General features: G+C 51.5%; 1 protein-coding gene across 1 annotated transcript; it reads right to left on the bottom strand.

Moving 5' to 3' along the window:
- Positions 1-250: 250 nt before the first annotated feature.
- Positions 251-22,276, bottom strand: LOC149851919 (uncharacterized). The gene is made up of 7 exons (XM_090030227.1): positions 22,270-22,276; positions 21,613-21,750; positions 20,561-20,656; positions 19,184-19,267; positions 18,465-18,554; positions 13,475-13,624; positions 251-639 (listed from the first exon to the last, which is right to left on the bottom strand). Exons 1-7 carry the CDS (start codon positions 22,274-22,276, stop codon positions 251-253), a joined length of 954 nt encoding a protein of 317 aa, XP_089886353.1.
- Between the last annotated feature and the right edge of the window lie 770 nt (positions 22,277-23,046).

Below are 23,046 nucleotides of genomic sequence, written 5' to 3'. Positions count from 1 at the left end.
TCCCGATTCAATTCGGACTTGGTGATTCGGCCAGCGAATCAAATCAGCTCCCAAAACTCTGCACACCCCTAGTTCAGAGCTATGAGGACAAGTTGCTGGTGATTTACAGCAGCAGTTGGTCTGAGAAAGAGAGCCGGATCAGGAAGCCGGGTTGTGCGGTGTCATCGGAGGCCTGAGATTTCCGCACCCAGCATTTAGGTGTTACAGGGCACGCAGGGACTGGAACTAAGGAGAGGGAGCGCATGGCCGTTCAATCTACCATGTCCTCGCTAGTCAGAGACATCAGCTCCCAGTCACCCCTCTCTGGCCACTCTTTCATTGCCTGCGGAGCCACCTCCAACAGCAAGTCGGTGTCTTCATCTGGCCGCTGAAACCAGACAATGATTGAAATACCTGTAACCATTGTGGGCTCACTGTCCTGGTGTGGAGGGGTATCTCTGGAAATGTCAGCTATGTGCTTGGGCCTCAGGCTAGGGTCATCCAAGCTTGTGATGGTGGTGCTGGTTGTCTCTGACAGCTGCTGGTCCTGGGAGGCATCATCTCCCACCGTGTCATCACTGTGGATTTTGTTCAGAGAGCTGCTGGGCAAGCAGAGAGGGAGGGTGAGAGGTGGCTTGGGGGACAAGGCACCCCGATGCCCTGAAGGCCCCAGGCAGGAGCATGGGAGGGTGTTTGGGAAGAGCAGGGAGGGGCAGTGCCAGGAGACTGGGCCTTGGTTTGTGCAGCTGGGTGTGTCCCAGGCCGTGGGAGGGACAGGGATTGATCCTGCTATGCATGGGCTGGCAGCCCCATGGGAAAGGCTGGCACAGGCCATGGGTGGGGGGTAGTTCCTGGGGATGGGCTCAGAAGGACATGTCATGGCCATGGCAGGGCCTGGGTAGTCGGGGTAGGGCCAGTGGGTGCGTTTCATGGAGGTCCCTCCTTCCCTTCCCACCCTGGTCTCAGCCCCAGGAGATGGATGCCCCCTGCCTCCCCAGTCTGCACCCAGCCCTGCCCCATGGCTGCCACCTGTCCTCTTCCTCCAAGCAGTAGCAGGTCAGGGCCAGGCAGAGGCAGCTCCAGCACCCAAATTCCTGCCATTGGTCCCTGGGAACATCCGGCATGATCTTGGGCCTCAGGCTAGGCTCATCCAATATTGTGACGATGCTGCTGCTTGACTTTGATAGCTGCTGGTCCAAGGTGTCATCTGATCTCACTGTGTCCTGAATCCGGACACTGTCCTCCTGAAAGCTGCCGGGCGAGCAGAGAGTGTAACCAGATTTGCCCGCTACTTTGGGGTGTGCTCTTTTATTAGGGCTAGGGTTTTGGTAATTCTATCAATGTGCTGCTTGTGTTACTTGTATTTCTGTATGGAGCTGTATCTCTCCCTTCTGCAAGCCCTCACCCCCAGTGGAGCTATCTTGCAGGACTCAGTTCAGTGGGGCTGGGTTCCTCCAGTCCCCAAATCAGTCATACACACAAACACACACAGATTAACGTGACACGCCTGACCTGGCTGGGTTGATCAGCATGGACAGGCTGACACCCTCATATGCCAAGAATCAGTTCATCAGAGCAACAATAACCACAGTCAGACACAAGCACACAATTAAACAGAATACCTCTGAATTTGGCTGGGTGTCCAGATGACACCCTCATGGGCCAGCATTCAGTTCATTAGGGCACGTCTGAGCCAAACTGGGTCAATCAGCCTGTACAAGCTGATCCCCTTATGTGTTTCGAACTCAGCATGTCCCAATCTTTTAGCCTCTTGATGAGCAGACCCCACAGTATTTCTAGGCTTCACAGGGATCTTTAGCTTAGGTAAGAGGGGCGTTGCTACAGAGCAAGTGGGGAAAGAGAAGTAAAGAAGGCAAAATATACCCAGTTACCACCAGTTTGACTATAAAAGTTATTTATTGCTAAGTAGATGAAATATATATTGACACTAGTAGTGATAGACATGCAAAGGAAAAACAAACACAAACAGTCACAGTATACCCTGGTTTCACTAAGTATTTGGGGAAACTTAGCTCAAGCTTAACTAATACAGTTCAAGTTCAGAAATCTCTGCTTAGAGAGAGAGAAGAGAAAAGAGAGCGAGAGCTGGGATCTCATGAGTCCAAGGCACTCGGGTTGCACAGCTGACAGGTCAAAGTTCTCAGCAGGATCCTTGAAGGGAGATGATCTGCCTCCTGCAGCCTCTCCAGAAGAAAGCGGGTGGTGTCAGCACACACACTGCTGCTTCTTTTACAGATTTTTATACCCTCAGTTCAGTTTCTTTCAAGCATTCTCAATAGTGTAAATCAAATTGTCTTCTCTATTGACAAGGGGTTATCTGGGTGGAACATCATAGGAACTTGATTGATACTCAGGAAACATCTACTTGGAGCCAGCTTGATAGCAGATATACTTGATGGGATCTCTCTTGGTGTCTTCAGAAACAATAGATTGCAGCATCAGGGTTTTTGGATTTTTACTTGCTGTGAACAAGCCTCAGCTTAGCATGACTTTTCCAGATCTTATTATAGTCTTTTAACAGACTTAAGGCAATTCTTGGAGTATTCATAACCTGTTGTGGAGAGGACTTCCACCAGTCGTCTCAGGAAAAGTATGACAACACTTGTGGACAGGGCTCCAACGGGCTGGACGCTGTGATGAACCCTGTACTGTTGTTCAAATGTTGCCCATACCCCCTCGGACTCAGTCTATTGCCTCAGCACTCCCTAACCCGGCAACCGAGTTGTAGCCAATTAAGTTTCCATCGGCCTCCCATAGTGGGACCGGGGAGTGTACGGCCCGAGATGCCTAATAAACTTACTTTTGCTTAGAGGTGTGGGGGGGGGGAGGGGGGAAGGAAAAGTCCTTTGTAAATCCAGATTAGAACTGGTCTGATAAGTGCTGAGCTGGGTGTGGGGGTCGATTAGCATTTGGAGCACAGATTCCCCATCATGCCGTGCTCCCCTGCTTCGCTGATCCCAGAATTCACTGCAGTCTCTGCTTCAGGTTTTCTGTTCTCCATCTCTCATGTAAATGAATGGTCATCTGTTCCCATCTCAGATGCAAATGAGACCTAGGGCACTTGTTGCACTCTTGTCACCCTTATCTGGAGGGTTTTAGGTGTGTCTCTCACTGCATCTTAATCAGTTTCTGTTTGGGGGGGGGGATGGCGATTCTTTGTGAGTCAGACAGTCTGTGTCCTGTGTCAGGGTTCCCCAAGAACATGGAGCTGACAGGTAACAAGAGGGAGGATGAGAGTTGGCTCCAGGGATGAGGCACCCCGATGCCTTCCAAAGCCCCGGGTGGGAGCTCAGGAGGGTGTTTGGCAGGAGCAGGAGCAGCAGTGCCAGGAGACTGGGCCCTGGTGTGTGTGTGATGGCCAGAACCAAATAAATTAAGCAATAAATATGTTTTTCTTGGAGGCATTTGGAACTTTTGTCTAATATGAAGCTTGCATTTTTGTAACCCGCAAATGTAACTTGTAACTGTTTGTGGAACTGATTAGGCCTCAAAGACAAAGCTATAGCTGTAAAATTAGCTGATCTAATAGTTCTTTCTCACTCAGAATTTTGCCTTGATGATGATAAAAACTGGATTCAACTGCCCAGCTTATCCAGTACATTTCAAGAAAGGACATCTCAAAAAAGCATAGTCAGAGAGTTTCAAAGGGGCTGGATTTAGGCGGAATAACGTTAATTTTAAACCTGAAGATGTTGTGTTGCAATTTGCTTATTGGATAAACCCAAGTTTGGACAGTAACTTATTATAATAATTTCTAACACTTTTTAACCCCAGAGGATAACAGCTATAAAGCAATATTATGAATGGCTATGTAACTAAAATTAGCATAATTAGAATATAAATGAACACACACGTCATAGTAACGCTCGGGAAGGACGGAACAGAAGGGTCGTTGCTGTCCCACACCCCACAGATCTCTCTTCCTCCCTGTGACAGTGAGGACCAGATCCTGACTGAGGGGCTTCCACCAGTATTCTTCGGGCAGCCCAGCTCAGAGACGTCTGACTTCACTGATTCAACTTGCTGTGCATCTTCTAACCGAGGGACTACCGATAAGTTACTAACCAAGTGGGAGCTCTTGGTTAATTTCTTTATCTGTTTTATTATCATTGTCAATTTTAATCTGTATTGTTATGTTGTCTGCTTATTAGCTTAACCTTTTTATTAACTACAATATATGCAAACTATATCTTTTGTTGTCATAAGTAAAATTCATTCCTTTTTGTAAGTGAAACGTCATTTCTTTCCTTTCCAACATCACCTTTTCAATCCCGAACCAAAAAGCCCAGTGGCTAATAAAGTTGCAGTGCTCAGTCAGCCTGCAACTAAATTGATATAGTCACAGTGCCCAGCTGGCCTGTGACATGTGTGCCCAGCTGCTGGGTGTGTCCCAGGCTGTGGGCAGGGACAGGGAGTGATCCTGTTCTGCATGGGCTGGCAGCCCCACCGGAGAGGCTGAGATGGGCGGTGGGTTAGAGCTGGTCCATGGGGATGGGCTCAGAGCGACATGTCAGGGCCATGTCAGGGCCTGGGTGGTTGGGGCAGGGCCGGTGGATGCATTTCCTGGAGCAGGCCAGGCCGTGCGAAGGTCCCTCCTGCCCTTCCCACCCTGGTCTGAGCCCCAGGACACAGACACCCTCTCTTCCCCCGTCTGCCCCCAGCCCTGCCCCGCGGCTGCCACCTGTCCTCCTCCTGCCAGCAGCAGCAGGTCAGGGCCTCCCACAGGCAGCTCCAGCACCCGCCGCTCTTCATCCCCGACATCTCTCACGCCACAGCCAGACTCTCTGCAGGCGCAACTGCAGCCGGAGCCGACCGGGGCCAACTGCCACAGAGTGGGACTTGGGGCATCGGTCTCCCCGGCGACTGCGTGCCAGGCTTTGTGACACAAGCAACTTAGCTCATCATCGTGGTGCATCATGACATCAGAGATCCCTCAGCCATTTGCATGCGGCTCATTTGCATTCCCAGACCTGATTGGCTGAGGTGCAGCACGGGGTTTGCAGGGGGAAGGGTTGCCCAGAGTCATGGAGAGCAAGTCAAGTCTGAGCAACTCGACGTCCTTCTGTGCCAGGCCCTGTGGGTCAGGGGAGAGCAGTGGGTGTGAGAAACCTGGAGTCTAGTGATGAGCCAAGGAGCGGTGTCCTTGGCCAGGGGTCTCTGAAGGCGAGGTGGGCCAGGACCTCCCCGGAAACACTCAGGGCTGACCCCCATTGGCCAGTCGGTGAAGAAGTGCTTTGTACCTAATACACCTGGATGATCCTACACCCCCGTCTGAGTGGGAATGATGTTTCTGCGACATGGAAGTCATCAGGAAAATACACCCTAAGTCCAGCAGTGGCCCAGAGCCCCACAGCAGTGCAGGCGCACAGAAGACTTCCTGTTCGGCACCGCGGGATGGCAGCAGAACACTTCCAACTTCTGTAGACATTTTCCTCGTTGTTTTCCCCAGTGAAACACGGGTCAAAGCCTTGCACAGTAGCTCCTTAGCAACAGCAGAAGCTCCAGCTGGCTCCTCATCCGGTGTGTCCTGGTCCTGAGGCATCAGGGTGCCAAGACTGAGCTAGATGCCAGGCAGCAAACGGGACATCAGAGCTCCTTAGCATCTGCTCATAATGCCCATCTGTACACGGTGCTGTTTGCCCAGCTTCAAAGGCCACTGCTCCCTGCAATCAAACATGAGGCTGCGGAGGGGCGGGGTGGGGCTGCTGGGCCTTTGAGCATAGTCCATTCATGCTCAGGCTGTCGGTGCCCCGGGAATCCCTCAAATGGCCACTTGACAGCTTTCCCCACTGCTACGGGACCAAGACCTGAGAGACCAACAACACCCTGCCCAGCAGGGTCATAGGAACATAGGAGACTTTGGGGCCGCGAGGAGCCCGCATGGGCCTGTTTGCTGCAGGAGGCCAGGTGAGGGACACTGCAGCCAAAACACGGCCTCCGTGAGCTCCTGTGAGCCCAGGACTTCGCTGTCCCTCCGCACACCGCCTCCATGCAGGAGGGGCAGCTCTGGTTGCTAAGCAACCACCCCGCCCAGCCTGGCATGCCCCTGGGTGCTGGTCCAGGGGCGCTGGGGACAGGGATCCTTCACCTGGCCCGGATTGCCCCTGGTCCCCAGGCTGCTCCCAGCCACCCCACCTGCGAGAGCGGGAATGCAGGGCTGGGGGGTGTATGACAAGTGTAAGGATCCAGTGTTTCATAGTTTTATAGTTTCTAGGGTCGGAAGGGACCTAAGTAGATCTTCAAGCCCGACCTCCTGCCATGGCAGGAAAGAGTTCTTGGGTCAAATGACCCCAGCAAGGTGTACCTCTAGCCTCCTCTTAAAGACCCCCAGGGTAGGAGCCAGCACCACTTCTCTTGGAAGTTCTTTCCAGATCCTAGCCGCCCTGACCGTGAAGTAGCGCCTCCTGATATCTAGCCTGAATCTGCCCTCTGCCAGCTTGTGACCATTATTCCTGGTCTCTCCTGGTAGTGCTCGGGGGAACAGAGGCTCCCCCATTGCCTGCTGGTCCCCTCTGACTGGTTTGTAACAGGCCACTAGATCCCCCCTCAGCCTTCTCTTGTGGAGGCTGAACAGGTTTAGGTCGCGTAGCCTGTCCTTGTAAGGCCTGCCCTGCTGCCCCCTGATCATGTGAGTGGCCCTCCTCTGGACCCTCTCCATGTTGTCCACATCCCTCCTGAAGTGCGGCGCCGAGAACTGGATGCAGTACCCCAGCTGCGGCCTGACCAGTGCCGCATAGAGGGGGAGGATCACCTCCTTGAACCTGCTCGAGATGCATCTGTGGATGCATGACAAGGTGCGGTTGGCCTTCCTGACCGCATCCCCACACTGCCAGCCCATGTTCATCTTGGAGTCAATGATGACTCCAAGATCCTTTTCTGCTCCTGCATTGACAAGAATGGAGTTCCCCAGCCTGGAGGTATGGTGCCGATTTTTCTGCCCCAGGTGCATCACTTTGCACTTGTCGGTGTTGAATCCCATCCCATTCTCATCCACCCACCCCTGTAACCTGTCTAGGTCCAATTGCAGCCTATTCCTCCCTTCTAGTGTGCCCACATCACCCCACATCTTAGTGTCATCAGCAAATTTGAACACGGTGCTTTTTACCCCCTTGTCAAATCACTGATGAAGATGTTGAAGAGGGCAGGCACAAGGACCGAGCCCTGCGGATCCCCACTGCCCACATCCCTCCAGTTCAAAAATGACCCATCAACTACCACTCTCTGAGTGCGGCCCTCCAGCCAGTTGGGGACCCAATTCATAGTTTCATAGTTTCTAGGCTCGGAAGGGACCTGAGCAGATCATCTAGTCCAACCCCCTGCCATGGCAGGAAAGAATACTGGGGTCAAATGACCCCCGCAAGATGTTCATCTAACCTCCTCTTAAACACCCCCAGGGTAGGAGCCTGCACCACTTCTCTTGGAAGCTGGTTCCAGACCCTAGCCGCCCTGACTGTGAAGTAGCGCCTCCTGATATCTAACCTAAATCTTCATAGTTTCATAGTTTCATAGTAGCTAGAGTCGGAAGGGATCCAGGTAGATCATCTAGTCCGACCCCCTGCCTTGGCAGGAAAGAGCACCGGGGTCAGATGACCCCGGCAAGGTGCTCATCTAACTTCCTTTTAAAAATCCCCAGGCTAGGAGCCTGCACCACTTCCCCTGGAAGCCGGTTCCAGGCCCTAGCTGCCCTGACTGTGAAGTAGCGCCTCCTAATATCTAATCTAAACCTACCCTCTGCCAGCTTGTGACCGTTATTCCTGGTCACTCCTGGCAGCACACAGGGGAACAGGGACTCCCCCAATACCTGCTGATCCCCCCTGACCAGTTTGTAGCAGGCCACAAGGTCCCCCCTTAACCTTCTCTTGTGGAGGCTAAACAGGTTCAGGTCCCGTAGTCTCTCCTCATAAGGCCTGCCCTGCTGACCCCTGATCATACGAGTGGCCCTCCTCTGGACTCTTTCCATATCGTCCACGTCCCTCTTGAAGTGTGGCGCCCAGAACTGGACGCAGTACTCCAGCTGCGGCCTGACCAGTGCCGCATAGAGGGGGAGGATCACCTCCCTGGACCTGCTCGAGATGCATCTGTGGATGCATGACAGGGTACGGTTGGCCTTCTTGACTGCCTCCCCACACTGCTGGCCCATGTTCATCGTGGAGTCAATGACGACTCCAAGATCCTTTTCCGTCTCCGTGCTGGCAAGAGGGGAGTTCCCCAACCTGTAAGTGTGGTGCCGGTTCTTCCTCCCCATGTGCAACACCTTGCACTTATCAGTGCTAAACCCCATCCTATTCTCATCCGCCCACCGTTGCAACCTGTCAAGGTCAGCTTGTAGCCTATTGCACCCTTCTAGTGCACCCACATCCCCCCACATCTTAGTGTCATCAGCAAACTTGAACAGGGTGCTTTCTACCCCCTCATCCAAGTCACTGATGAAGATGTTGAACAGTGCGGGCCCGAGGACCGAGCCCTGCGGAACCCCACTGCCCACGTCCTTCCAGGTCGAGAAGAACCCATCCACTACCACCCTCTGGGTGCGGCCCTCCAACCAGTTGGCGACCCATTTGACCGTGTGGGCATCGACACCACAGTCTCCCAGCTTTTTGATGAGGACAGGGTGAGAGACAGTGTCGAAAGCCTTCCGGAAGTCCAGAAAGACTACATCCACAGCAACCCCTGCGTCTAATGATTTGGTGACCTGATCGTAAAAGGCCACCAGGTTGGTCTGACAAGACCTGCCACTGATGAACCCATGTTGGTTGCCCCTGAGCATGCATTCCCCCGCAAGGCCCTCCTGGATGTGTGCCAGGATAATTTTTTCAAAGAGCTTACCCGGGATTGAGGTAAGACTAACTGGCCTGTAATTTCCCGGGTCCTCTTTTTTTCCCTTTTTGAAGATAGGGACCACATTGGCCCTCTTCCAGTCCTCCGGCACCTCACCAGAGCACCACGAGTGCTCATAGAGCCGCGCCAGGGGTCCCGCAATGACCTCGGCCAGTTCCTGTAGAACCCTAGGGTGAAGATCGTCCGGACCAGCGGACTTGAACACGCCCAGCCTCTCCAGAAGTACCCTAACTAACTCCTCGCTAACCCCTGGCCCAGGCGTGTCTCTCCCGGGGCCCGAGGGGGGCCCAGCAGGGAGGTGGCTGAACTGGTCCCTACTTAGGAAGACAGAGGCAAAGAAATCATTAAATATGTTAGCTTTGTCATCTGGCATGACGACTAAGTTGCCCATCGTGTCCTGCAGGGGCCCCACATTACCCGGGACCCTCTTTTTACCCCCTATGTATTTGAAGAAGGACTTCTTATTGTCCTTAATCCGGGAAGCTAGTCCTATCTCCATCTCTGCCTTGGCCTTCCTGACTGCCCCCCTACATCCTCGGGCGACTGTAACATAGTCCTTCTTGGTGATGACCCCATCCCTCCATTGGGTGTATGCCTCCCTTTTAGCAAGGAGACATTCCCGGATGCTCCTAGTGAGCCATGGGGGTTTATGTGCCCTCCTGCTCCCTTTGACCCTTGTTGGGATTACCTCCCTTTGGGCATGGAGGATCGTCTCCTTAAGGAGCAACCACTCACCTTGGACATCTGGCTCCCTTCCCCTCTGGGTCCTCAGCGCTTCCCCAACGATCCTCCTTAGCTTGTTGAAGTCAGCCCTCCTAAAGTCTAGGGCTGTTGCCTTGCTGCAGCCCTTTGCCACCTTACGCTGGATGGTGAATTCCAGCAAGCGATGATCACTGTCTCCCAGGTGGCCCATCACCCGCAGCCCCCTCACCAGGTCGTCACCCGTGGCCAGCACCAGGTCCAACAAGGCGTCTCCCTTGGTGGGGCTGTGCACCTCCTGGGTTAGATGGAGGTCCTGCACTCTGGCTAAGAACCGACGTGAGCGGTCAGACTTGGCTGACTGCTCTTCCCAGCAGATGTCTGGGAAGTTCAGGTCCCCCATGATGACCACATCCTTAGCCCTCATTGCCTCTGTGAGCTGACCTAAGAATTCCTGGTCGAGCTCTTCTCCCTGGTTGGGAGGTCTATAGTAGACTCCCACCGTTAAGTCTCTATCCCCTGGACTGCCTTTTACTCTAACCCAGAGCGCCTCAGAGTGCCCCCCCTCTACCCCCTTGCTAATTGACGAGGAAGTATATTCCTCCTTGATGTAGAGTGCTACTCCTCCACCTTTCCTTCCTATCCTGTCCCTCCTGTATAGCCTATAGCCCTTGACACTCACCGCCCAGTCATGCGATGAGTCCCACCACGTTTCTGTGATCCCCACTATGTCAGGGCTGGTGACAGCTAGGAGGAGGGCGAGTTCCTCCTGCTTCTTCCCCATACTTCGAGCATTCATGTAGAGACATTTGAGGCCTCCATGTAGAGGCATTTGAGGCTACCCTCTGCCAGCTTGTGACCGTTATTCCTGGTCACTCCTGGCAGTGCTCGGGGAAACAGTGACTCCCCCAATGCCTGCTGATCCCCCCTGACTAGTTTATAACAGGCCACAAGATCCCCCCTCAGCCTTCTCTTGTGGAGGCTGAACAGGTTCAGGTCCTGTAGCCTCTCCTCATAGGACCTGCCCTGCTGTCCGCTGATCATACGAGTGGCCCTCCTCTGGACCCTCTCCATGCTGTTGACATCCCTCCTGAAGTGTGGCACCCAGAACTGGATGCAGTACTCCAGCTGCGGCCTGACCAGTGCCGCATAGAGGGGGAGGATCACCTCCTTGGACCTGCTCGAGATGCATCTGTGGATGCATGACAAGGTGCAGTTGGCCTTCCTGACTGCCTCTCCACACTGCTGGCCCATGTTCATCTTGGAGTCAATGATGACCCCCAGATCCCTTTCCGCCTCCATGCTGACAAAAGGGGAGTTCCCTAACCTGTAGGTATGTTGCCGGTTGTTCCTCCCGAGGTGCATCACCTTGCACTTGTCTGTGTTGAAACCCATCCTATTCTCATCCGCCCACCCTTGTAACCTGTCTAGGTCTGATTGTAGCCTGTTGCATCCTTCCAATGTGCCCACGTCCCCCCACATCTTAGTGTCATCAGCAAATTTGAACAGGGTGCTTTTTACCCCCTCATCCAAATCGCTGATGAAGATGTTGAACAGTGCGGGCCCGAGGACCGAGCCCTGCGGAACCCCACTGCCCACATCCTTCCAGGTTGAGAAGGACCCATCTACTACCACCCTCTGGGTGTGGCCCACCAGCCAGTTGGCGACCCATTTGACTGTGTGGGTGTCTACACCCACAATTGACTTTGTGGGTGTCGACACCACAGTCCCCCAGTTTCTTAATGAGAATGGGGTGAGAGACAGTGTCGAAGGCCTTCCGAAAGTCTAGGAAGACTATGTCCACTGCTACCCCTGCATCTAATGATTTGGTAATCTGGTCATAGAAGGCCACCAAGTTGGTCTGACAGGACCTGCCACTAATGAACCCGTGTTGATTGCCCCTAAGCATAATCTCCCCTGCTGGCCCCTCGTGGACATGCGCCAGAATAATTTTCTCAAAAAGCTTACCCAGGATTGAGGTAAGACTAACTGGCCTAGCCTATAGTTTCCCGGGTCTTCCTTCCTCCCCTTTTTGAAGATGGGAACCACATTGGCCCTCTTCCAGTCCTCTGGCACCACACGAGAGCACCACGAGTGCTTGTAAAGCCGTGCCAGGGGTCCCGCAATGACCTCAGCCAATTCCCTCAGTACTCGAGGGTGGAGATGGTCTGGACCAGCTGACTTGAAATACAGCCAGTCCCTCCAGATGTTCCCTGACTAGTTTCTCACTAACCCTTAGCCTAGGTGCACCTCTCCTGGGGCCTGAGGGGGGCCCAGAGGGGGGGTGACTGTTCCGATCCCTCCTTAGGAAAATGGAGGCAAAGAAATCGTTAAATATGTTGGCTTTGTAGTCTGGTGTGATAACCAAATTTCCTAATGTGTCCTGCAGGGGCCCCACATTACCCAGAACCTTCTTTTTACCCCCTATGTATTTAAAAAAGGACTTTTTGTTGTCCTTAATCCGGGAAGCTAGTCCCAGTTCCATCTCCGCCTTGGCCTTCCTGACTGCGCCCCTGCATCTCCGAGCAACCGCAGTATAGTCCTCCCTGGTGATGGCCCCTCCCTTCCATTGGAGGTACGCCTCCCTTTTAGCTAGGAGACATTCCCGGATGCTTTTGGTGAGCCATGGGGACTTGTGTGCCCTCCTGCTCCCTTTGATCCATGTTGGGATTACCTTCCTTTGGGCTTGGAGGATCGTCTCCTTAAGGAGCGACCACTCTCCTTGGACACCTGGCTCCCCTCCCCTCTGGGACCTCAGTGCTTCCCTGACTATTCTCCTTAGCTCATTGAAGTCCATCCTCCTGAAATCTAGGGCTGCTGCCTTACTGTAGGCCTTTTCCACCTTGTGCTGGATGGTGAATTCCAGCAGGCGATGATCACTGTCGCCCAGGTGGTCGAGCACCTGCAGCTCCCTCACCAGGTCGTCACCCGTGACCAGCACCAGGTCAACAAGGCGTCTCCCCTGGTGGGGCTGTGCACCTCCTGGGTTAGATGGAAGTCCTGCATTCTGGCTAGGAACCTACGTGAGCGGTCAGACCTGGCCAACTGCTCTTCTGAGCAGATGTCTGGAAAGTTCAGGTCCCCCATGATGACCACATGCATTGACTTCACTACCTCTGTGAGATGACTTAAGAATTCCAGGTCGAGCTCTTCCCCTTGGTTGGGAGGTCTGTAGTAGACCCCCACTGTTAAGTCTCTTTCCCCTCGACTGCCTTGTATTCTAAGAAGAATTTGTAATAAAGAAATTGAACAGCGCGGGCCCAAGGACCGAGCCCTGGGGGACTCCGCTGCCCACTTCCCCACAAGTCGAATATGACCCGTCCACCACCACCCTCTGAGTATGACCCTTCAGCCAATCTGCGATCCATCTGACTGTGTAGGCATCAATGCCACAGGCACCTAGTTTTTGAATGAGGATGGGGTGGGAGACGGTGTCAAAGGCCTTGCTGAAGTCCAGAAAGACTACATGCACGGCGACACCTGCATCCAATGCTTTTGTGACCTGGTCATAAAAGGCAATCAGGTTGGTCTGCCATGACCTGCCCCTAAAGAAACTGTCCTGGTTGCCCTAGAGCATCATCCCTGAAGCCGGCCCATCACAGATGTGCTCCTTGAAGATCTTCTCAAAGAGTTTCCCTAGGATTGAAGTAAGACTGATGGGCCTATATTTGCTCAGGTTGGCTGTCCTCCCTTTTTTAAAGATGGGGACCACGTTGGTGATCTTCCAGTCATCTGGCACCTGGCCCAAGCACCACAAGCGCTCGTAAAGCTGTGCCAAGGGCCCTGCAATAACCATGGGTTGTCTGAGCGCAGATGTCTTTCCTGCTTGTGGAGGGGGCAGGACCTGATGATCCTTCGGGGTCCCTTCCAGCCCTGTGATTCTACGATTCTAAGCAGCGATGTTGTGAGCACTGGACACACGGCCCTTCCCTCTCACCTGTCTGTGAGTCCCTGTAGGTCTGTGAGTTCTTATCTCTTTCTGCTGGGACACCAGTGAGTCCAGAAACAGGGAAATGTGCAAGGTCAGGAATTTCTCCAGCTTCATCATTACCATCTTCAGTGACACCTCTAGCCAGGGCAAGGGCCTCTGCAACAGAGAAAGGAATCATGACATGGGAGTTCCTGCTACTGAAGACAGAAATACATGACCTGAAAGGGACAAAAAGCTGAGGGGCTTCCACTAACCACAGCCATGAAGCAATGAGAGACCAGAACATCCATCACAAACTCAGTGTCACAGGTTTGTCACATTGGTGTGATGTAGGAGTGGGTGATCAAAATGAGAAGGTCAAGCCTGAGGATGAAATTCTCAGTGCACGTTGAGTGTAAGTTTATTATCCTTTGTGCATTAACTGCAGTTCACCCTACCATATAAGTGTTTGTTTCAGTACTTGTATGCACTTTGGGTGATGCTCTCTTATGTCCTGGTCATCTAGGGGCACTTTTACATGTGCTCCAGAGTGGAGGCAGGGAGGCACTTTAATTAGAGTGGCTCCAAGCACGGCTGTATATAAAGCACTGCTGCATCCCTTACATCAGCATCCCTGCACTTAAAAATGGCAGTGAGGTGCTTGAACTAAAACTCATTTCGACAAGCTTGAGTTCAAGTGTTGTGAGCACCATTTTTAAGCATGGAGACATTGATGCACAAGACCCAGGAGGCTGTTGGAGTGTGGTAATTGCCATGCTCCAGCAGACTTGAATAATCACGTCTGCAGCCTCTGCACTTGTGTATAGGTGCCAGATGTGTCCATTTGTGCTGCCTATGGGACATTCTGGCACTTATGCACCTAGGGGAAATCTACTGGTGGGCACACAGACTTGCCCACATGGAAACTTACGTAGTAATGGGGACTTGGCATGTGAACCAAGAGGCATAGTGCTTACTTGCACTAATTATAATTAAAAGCCTAAGCACTGAAATGGAATCATTTAATTCCAGGAAAACCAGACTTTGTGTCAGGCACAGAAAAGGGATATATGTCTCCCCCGGCCCTGTCAGCTCGCTGGTCAGGACATTCACTAGAGAAGACAGAGATTCTGCGTTCAAATGCTTCTTCCACACAGGAGAATAAACTAAGCCTTCCCAGTCTGAGCCTTTTTTATCTTCTGCAGTGCTTCTTTAAAAGCAGAGAGTGCCTGCAGATGGCCAGGGATGCTCCTCCAACATGCTGTTATTAATTGAGTCTCCTGGAGTGTGTTTTAATTAGTGTGTTCCAACAGCCCCCACGTCTCATGTATTCAGCACCCCTGTGCTTCAAAATGGTGGCTGGGGTGCTTTAACTAAAGCTCATCAAACAAGCTTTGGTTAAGCAGCACCATCACCATTTTGAAGCTCAGGATGCTGAATACACAAGACAAGACCCTGTAAAAACTTTAATTAGAGAGGCTATTGGAGGTGCTTTAAATAAAGTGCCCCACCAACCCCAGCGCACGTGTAAAGATGCACTGAGTTACTAACATTAGTTGGAGAAAAGGAGTGAAGGGCATCACAGGTCGAGGTCTCCCCAGAAGGAATCCTCTGTGGGTGAAGGAAGGGGGATGAGGTAGAACCCAGTCCTCTGGCAACTCAAATAAGTTGTCCAGAAAGTAACGAGGTCTTTTTGAAACACTATGGTTTCTAGGGCTATGTGAAATTTCATTGGCAGTTTTGTTTCAACACTCTTTTGAGCTTGAAACAGCTAAATTGAAATGAAATAGAGCTTTGAAATAGCCTCAAAAAGAAATGAGGCAAGTCAAAACATTTTGAAAATTTTGAAACCTTTTGTGTTTTGAAGCTCAAGCTGGGCTTGCCTGCAGGGAAACAGAAATTAAAGTGAGGCAAGGGAGGGGGAAGAGTGGGGAAGGGTGGGAAAGAGTGCTCTCATATTGAGTGCGTGGCTGGCCAGTGAGTGTTATCCTTCCCTGAGGTCCTCTCGAATCCCAGTCCTCTGGGGAAGGGATGCAAAAACAGTAGAAAAGGCAGCATTGTTTGAACTGCCCTGCTTTCTGCCTTGGTGTCAGTTAGTGAGCTGTGTGTTGCAGCAGCTCAGCATCAGACAACAGTGGCTAGCAGCACTGATCTTCTAAAGGATTCCCTTCTTGCTAGCAAGAGGGATTTCAGATTCGGAATACCATTTTCTCTGAGTCTCTTTCATTTTATTATATTCACCGATTCATTCTTTTGAATTGTATAATTATATTGGATAGGATTACTGTAGAATTTAATTTATATAGGAAGCAAAATACATTTATAATTTATTTCTATACATTTAAAGCTTTGCAACATACGTTATAGAATTTATATAGGGACAAAGCCATATTTCTATTTGCTTTTGTAAATTTCTTATTTGTGCCACACACCTACCTATGCTCCTGCACCCACACTTTTGTATTTATACAGGGGCTAAGCCATATACCATTTAAGATTGCCATTTAAGATTTCTTATTTGAATCAGACACCTACATTTTTTAATTTATATAGGAACGCAAATATATCCATATATTTGTATTAAAGGAATACATGAAACACACCATGAAGCATGGTGGAAATGTAGGTGACCACACTGGCCAGCCTTTAAGGACGAGAAGATGGGGTAGAGGGAGAGGTGTAAGTTCCCATCCCCCCCACCCCGCTAGAAACGGAGATGCAGCCTCTTTCCTCCAGCTAAAAGGGATGAGGCAGCTACAAGCAGCAAGGAGAAGGGAGCAGTGCCACTGCCACTGCCTGTGCCCAAGACTGCATCCCCTCCATGCTAACCAGCCAGAACCCACCCCACACTACCACGATGGCAACAACAAGCAGCAGCACCAGCACAGCAGCCTGCTCCACCCCTATTTCCCTTCCCATGCTGAGCCTTCCAGTGCCAGAGGAAGAGCTAGTGCTGGAGCTGGATCTCAGTGCCCTAGCAAGGGAAAGTCTGGGGAAGGAGTGGGAATCAGCTGAGTTTCTGCTCGACACCCCTCACGTTTCCCCTAGAGCCAGGTCTCCTTCTCCAGAGGGCACTTGGGAGGAGGTTGACGTACAAGTGGAAGCAAATGGCTCAGCTGAGTCTGCTCCTCCTCTTGCTGTGCCTCTGACTGCTGAGGAAGAGGAAAGTGCAGCAGCATTCACAGGTGCACCCGCATCTCAGAAACGAGTGGGTAGTGTGGTCTGGGATCATTTTGACCTGGCAGATGATCCCACACATGCTATCTGCACTGCTGAGCCAAAACCAGACAGGGAAGGGAACAAAGCATATGAGCACCACAGGGATGCTGATGCATCTCTGCAGGCACCACCCACTTCCCCTTGCTCCTCCTCAGCCTGGCACCAGTGGGAGCATGGCCAAAGAAAGCCCTTCTCTCTCTCCTACAGCCCTACAGTGGACAACATGATGTATAGTAATTTGTGCTCCATTGGGAGCTTGGGTCTAAGCTAGAAATTGGGACTGGCTCTTTTCCAGTGGCTTGTGTCTCACCTAACCATGGCTCTTTTCATTTCAGTCTTCCATCCTGGTCCTGAATATGTCCCTCTCTTGGTGTCCAGGGGTCCACCTTCAAAAGGAGGGCTGGACAGGGATTGGGATTATGTCTAGCCTGTGGGGTGGGGGTTAGAGCCCTTCTTGAAATCAGGGTGATGTAAGTCCATAGGCCCTGGACTGGAGGCTCAGACTCAGATCTGATCTCTCCAAAATGATGGCCTAAATAATTTGGCTCTTGGGGTTATGATATGGAGGAGTTCTTCTCCTCCCTCAATTCCAAATCCATTACTTATGGGCTTCACTTTGGGACTTATGGATGTAGACTGGGTGTGTGCACAGAGCCATGCACCTGACTCCTGTATAACTTACTGAGCATACACGACACCTTGTCATATGCGTATGGGTCCATACTGCACAGGTAATGGTGGGTAACAGAATCCCAGTGCACCAGCACCAAAAAGGGCAGTTTCACAGTTGGAAAGTTGTCATCTAGGTGCACACAGGGAATGTAATTCCAGCCTTCCTGGGCCTCAGTTACACATATGTGACTCTCTTTTGTTCTATTTATCACCTGCTTCTTCAGTTTTCCATCATTTTTAGCAGCTCATTCTGATGCTTTCCCAAGAATAGACTGGTCCATTACCCATCCCAGATGCTCCTGGGACACCTGGCTCCCCCGGGCCAGGCTGACTCATACTGCCATTGACCCAGGTCAGTGCCACGATGGCACCGAGTGCAGTTACTTCCCCAGATGGCCTGAATCTTTCCTGTGCCAGTGCACGGTCACACGCATGTCCTTGCCCTTTCTTAGAGCAGGACATGCTTCTCTGCTTCTTCACCTGCCCCATTTAGGTAAGGAAAGAAGAAAAAGTTGAAAAACCTCCCACAGCTAAACGCTGTAGATGGTCATTTCCCATCATGGTGGGCTTGTCTATACTGTGGAAGCAGTGTCTCAGGGCCTGGGAGGACCCAAGCACATCACAACCCTTAGCTGACCCAGCTTAGTCCTCATGCATGCACTAGGTGTGAAGTTTCACCGCTGAAGCTGGTCCAGACTCTGTTCGAGGAGCAAGGGCTGGAAAGCAGGTAGCAAAGGATGTGCTTGAAAAACATTCACTGACTCATTCCCAGACAGGAGTGTGCCTGTGGATAGGGTTTGGCAGGGTGAGATGGGGGTATGATCAGGCCCTTGGGGCCAGGGCACATTGCTTCCATATTACTGGCAAGCCATCAGAGATACGGGAACATTTGGCTGCATTGTATTATTGATTCGATTCTCATCAAACAGTTGTTTACACATGGCTTGGAGCCTGAGTACCTGAGCACGCTGAGCTCCTGCTGATCTCAGTGAGATATGGACACATCTCTCCAGACTGAAACCTCAGCCCCTCTCAGGAACATACTCAGAAAGCGTACTTTTTTCCTCTGAAATGGAAGTCTCGCAGCAGACTCACGTTGTCTCTGTGGTATGGATTTGCTCCTCACCTTTACCGTCTGGGGGCACAGGGCTGTCACTCTGTTCGGGCTCCTCCACGCTGTCGTAATCCTGCTGGAAATCGCCAGGGGAAGTTTCCTCTGCAAGAACAAACACCGCCCTCAGCTTCCCTTGGACTTGCCCATTTCTCCAGAGTGCTCCGAGTTCCCTGGAAACCCTGCTGCCCTGGACCTACGGCTCTTGGCTGTGGAGTGCAAGGATCCTCTCCGAGTGCTCCAAGTGAAAAGGGAAAAGTCATGGGCAATGGTAAAAGAGGACTTAGTCCAGCTTCAGTTCTTGCTTAATAATTAAGGATACAGCCCTGCCCAAGTGCATCCCATACTGTTGGGATCATGTATTTTTTTGCCAGGACCTGCGCAGGATCTCGTGCAGACTGGAATGTAACTTGGGCTCTGTGCTCATGGCAGGGTGGCAGGGGACAAACATTTTGGCCACTGATCTGGATTTGCTCAGTGATAGACTCCTCAATTCTCAACACATTATTCCTTGTGCCATTCCCTGGCCATTACTCATACACAAGGAGCGTCTCAATCTGACCTCTGATTCCCCTCAGGAGGTTATCACAGAAAACTTTGAATGTTTTGTTAAATACAACTCAGTCCCACTGTTTCCCATTTGTACTGGACCATGACATAGAGGACATCCCCAGGAAACCGATACTCCCCCTAGCTCTGGGGCTTCATCTCTGGGCTCTTCTTTAGCCCATTACCTTGTGCTGATCCAGGACCATGTCCATCCTCACTGTCCCCAGTGTAATACTGCAGCTTCATCACTGAGTCGTCTGAGTAGGAGACTGGAGGGTGAGAGACAGTTTGTTATCCACCTGGGGAGGAGGGAGCCCGCAGAGCAGAGCAGCGGCTTCAGTGGGAAAAGGATTGAGTTGCCCCATGACCCGATGCTCCTAGAGATGACCTTTCCTGACCGTACAGAGGTCTGCTCCCAGGCTGCAGCGTGGGCAGGGGAGAGGAACACTGCCTAGAGCTGGGACAAGTGGAGCGTGTGCTGAGAAGGAAACTCATTTCCAGCGCTCCTGTAACAGGTTGTTCTCACCCCAGGCCCAGCACCCACAGCCTTCCAGGGCTCACAGGGCTGCAGAGATTTGGGTCAGCATGGGAAGTGCCTCAGGGCTTTGTTACACATAAGTGTTAGGTGGCTCAGGGAGCTCTTAAACACCCAGACTGTCCACACATTAAAACTAGTTTTAAGCATCCTTTAGGTATCTTAAACTTAGGCCAGGCCAGGGCAAGTTAATCTGTGATCTGTGTTACGCAATTTGTGTTTCCTGAATGTGAGGCCGTTCCCCAGAGATAAGCTGCCCAGGTTGCACTGCTCCAGCATCCCATCCCTCACTCTCCTATTCTTTGCGGACAAACTTTCCACACCCTGAACTCTCGTGCCCACGGCATGGTACTGGCACCAAGCCAGCTCTTTATCCAGCACCTGGGGACGTGACCTGGCCAGGCAGGCTGAAAGGCACAGGCTAGTCCAGGAGGGAGAGCTAGAGGGTATGAAGTGGGGAGCAAGGTAGGGGCCAGATATAGGTTCCCATAAAATGGGGCTTCCCGCATGGGCCTGGCTCCCTGTGAGCTAGGGCTACCCAAACCCAGTCCCAATCCCAATCCCAATCCCCAAGCCTGACACTTTCTTTAATTTACTTACTCTTTATTTATTTTTAAATTCTTCTTTTTCCTTCTTTTTCCTTCTTGTTCTTCTTTTAGCAGCTTTAGTGGCTGGCTGAGTTCATTTCACTATCCAGCCACAAGCCACCATTCCCATCCACTGCCTCTCTACCTGCCTTTTCACTCCCCGTCATTAAACGCTCCCACTTCTAGGCTCACACTCCTGCCAACATGAACCGATGTCTCCAGCCCACCTTCACGGAGAGTGGGTGTAGGGGTCTGTCTTGGCTCGCCAGCCCTCTAGTGGCAACTCTCAGTTCTGCATTGGGGACAGGCAGAAAGGGTTTTTAACTCAAATGTTTAACTACTAACTACACTGACACTGATCAACCTTTGAGAAACTTAAAGTGTAATGTGTACCCAAACCCTACAATACTTGCTGTGTGTTGGCAATGGGGCACACAGACCTGAGCGACCGAACATCTCGAGCTTCTCCCTCATCAGATTATAATCAATCTCTTCATACACAGCAACAGTTAAGGGGGCTGATGATCTTTCAGAGCCTGAAAACAAATGGCAGGTTTTACACATGGTCATTGAAACAGGAAATCTTAGGACAGGATATGTTAAGGGGTCTTCCAGCCTTTTCCTTTGGAGCTCAGCTCAGCCCTACAGCACATTTCTACGGCCTTGTCCAATGTAAAGAAAAATATCCAATGTGGCACTGACCAAGCCTATTCAAAAGCTTCCCTCTGGAAACCATTACATGGGCTACTCCCCTGTTACAAAATCTTGTAATACACTCAGCCTAAATCTTTCCTATTTACTAGTATCATAAGACTCTGACCATTCCCCAATTTCACGTAGTAGAAAACTGTATATATATTCACACATCCACCCGCACACCCAGCGGCACACAGGCACCCGCCTGCAAAATGCAAACATTAACACTGGGTTCCACTGAAAGTTATAAACTAGAGGTTGCAATAAGGGGGGAATTGCCCCCCTTCATTCTGCCAAGTATAAGAAGTCTTTTCCCCACCTTTTCTACCTTTAGTTTTCTCTGCTCCTTTCTTTTTTTTGCCAGCTGATTTCCTCATAGTTTCCATCCCACTGATCTCTCTCTTCATGAATACTTCCACAAGTGGAGTTTTTAGCAGTTTTCCAAATAGAAACCCAACATTATATATTTTTGCCCATATTTCCCATCTCTTTAATCTCCTGTGAAATCTTCCTTTGTCTCGCCCAGTCTTGTGAGCTTGCCCCAGTTCAGCTTGTTTTGCGTATTTCCCGGGAGCCCTACACATCTGTACTGCATGGTCACCGATGGTAGGATTAATTTCACAAGCATGCTGGATCTCCCTCTCACAGCTCTCCCAGCATCCTCCCCTCCTCAGCTGTACCTCCTGTTACTTTCCAGGCCTTGTTTGCATCACAGCTCTGCCAGTGGCCCTCCCCTCACCTGAAGCTCCCCCGCTGTTGCAGAGGCTTTTTTCCATGGTGAGACTAATGGACTCACCTCTGCGCAGTGCCCTGGTGCTTCGCACCTGTCCCCCCAGCACGATCAGGACCAGGCAGAGAAGGGCCCCCAGGACAATGCAGATGACCACGGGCACCATGTCTCTCCCCGCTGTCGGAGATGGGCGCTGAGGTGGTTCTGGAAGAAAAGGAACATGCAACAGGCAGAGGCCTCTGTGAGAAACAGGAGGGCATAGGGGAGAGATGCAGCCTTTAATTTAACCACCCATGGCATCAAGTTCAGTGCTGAAACTCAGGCAGTTTGTCATGGGGGCAGCTGTGCTAGGAGCCACTGGACAGGAATGGCTCCTGCTCAGCACCCACTGCAGCTCCCACCCCAGGTAACAATTTTGGTGGACCCCTCACTCCAAGAGGTGAAGCTCATTCTTGCAGGGTAGAAACAGATGTTGTCTTTGTGCCCCTACAAAAATATTTATAGCAGTGCAGAAGCCAAGTCAACAGATGTCCACAGCCCTTGCTGCACCACAAATGCCAAAATGTTGTAGCCACATCACTGGTATCAAATTTTCAGAGCTTCATGCTGGCAGAAATCTTTTAGGTTTATGGTGGGAGAGCATGGGCTCAATCTTCTTTACCCCAGTAGTTCTTCTTTCTGGGGTGCACAGCATCAGGGCCCTGAAGCTTGGGATACACCTACCGGGCATCCCCATTTGGATTCCCCATGCACTCACAGATACTCCGTTGAAGTGCAAGAGCTGAAACCAGCAATCAGCCAATTGGCAGGCTCAGGCACTGGAGCACACCAGAGTTGGCTTTCACCACTTATAAAGATGCACCTTGGAGATCCCTGGAGGGTGTCACCATAAGCGGAGGAAGCCCATGCTCTGTGCTTAGCCACATGCACAGGGAATCTCTGAGGCACGTCTCTAAGTGAGGAAAGCTGTGGTTACCCACTTACAGAGATGAAACCCAGAGGTTGTCTGTGGTACGTATCTGCAAGTGGGAAACCCTGGTTTTTCCCACTAAGAAATACATGCCCCAGGGAATCGCTAAGGCACATCTGTGTAAGGAGGGAAAATCCCAGCCCAAAAGAAATTCCTTATTTGAGCCATTATACTTAGCCCAGTGGGCATGGGGGCTGCAGTTAACAGCATGTTAAGAAACCATGCTCTTGGCCAGGCAAGACTCTGGCCAGGGATGTCTCGGGGAGTCTGCCGGTGCCACAGAGTCATAGTGTGGGGTGGCCAAGAACAATTTTGATTTGTAGTCGCAGTCCAAAAAGAGTTCCCTTTTCAAGCTGTTGTCCTTAGTACAGTCCCTGGGGTGGGGAGGTGCTCTGAGTTGACAGTGTGGCAAAGCCAAACTGTGCTTTGGGCCAGACAATACTCTGGTCGCGGATGCCTGGGAGAATCACCCAGTGCCACAGTGTCATAGAGTGATGTGGTCCAACAAGGATTTATAGCTATAATCCCGT

Source organism: Crocodylus siamensis, unplaced genomic scaffold, assembly GCF_052110815.1.
Source record: "Crocodylus siamensis isolate JL-2025a unplaced genomic scaffold, ASM5211081v1 HiC_scaffold_33, whole genome shotgun sequence".
Classification (NCBI taxonomy): domain Eukaryota; kingdom Metazoa; phylum Chordata; order Crocodylia; family Crocodylidae; genus Crocodylus; species Crocodylus siamensis.
Note: the sequence above shows the minus strand (reverse complement) of the source record. Positions and strands in the feature narration are given on the sequence as shown.

What these genes read in the sequence shown, in the direction of transcription:
- LOC149851919 (XM_090030227.1), bottom strand. An exon ending in CACCAGGGCACTGCGCAGAG is followed by an intron (nt 20,657 to 21,612) that starts GTGAGTCCATTA and finishes ATTTGTTTTCAG; the next exon opens with GCTCTGAAAGATCATCAGCC. An exon ending in TGGTCCTGGATCAGCACAAG is followed by an intron (nt 18,555 to 19,183) that starts GTAATGGGCTAA and finishes TTGTTCTTGCAG; the next exon opens with AGGAAACTTCCCCTGGCGAT.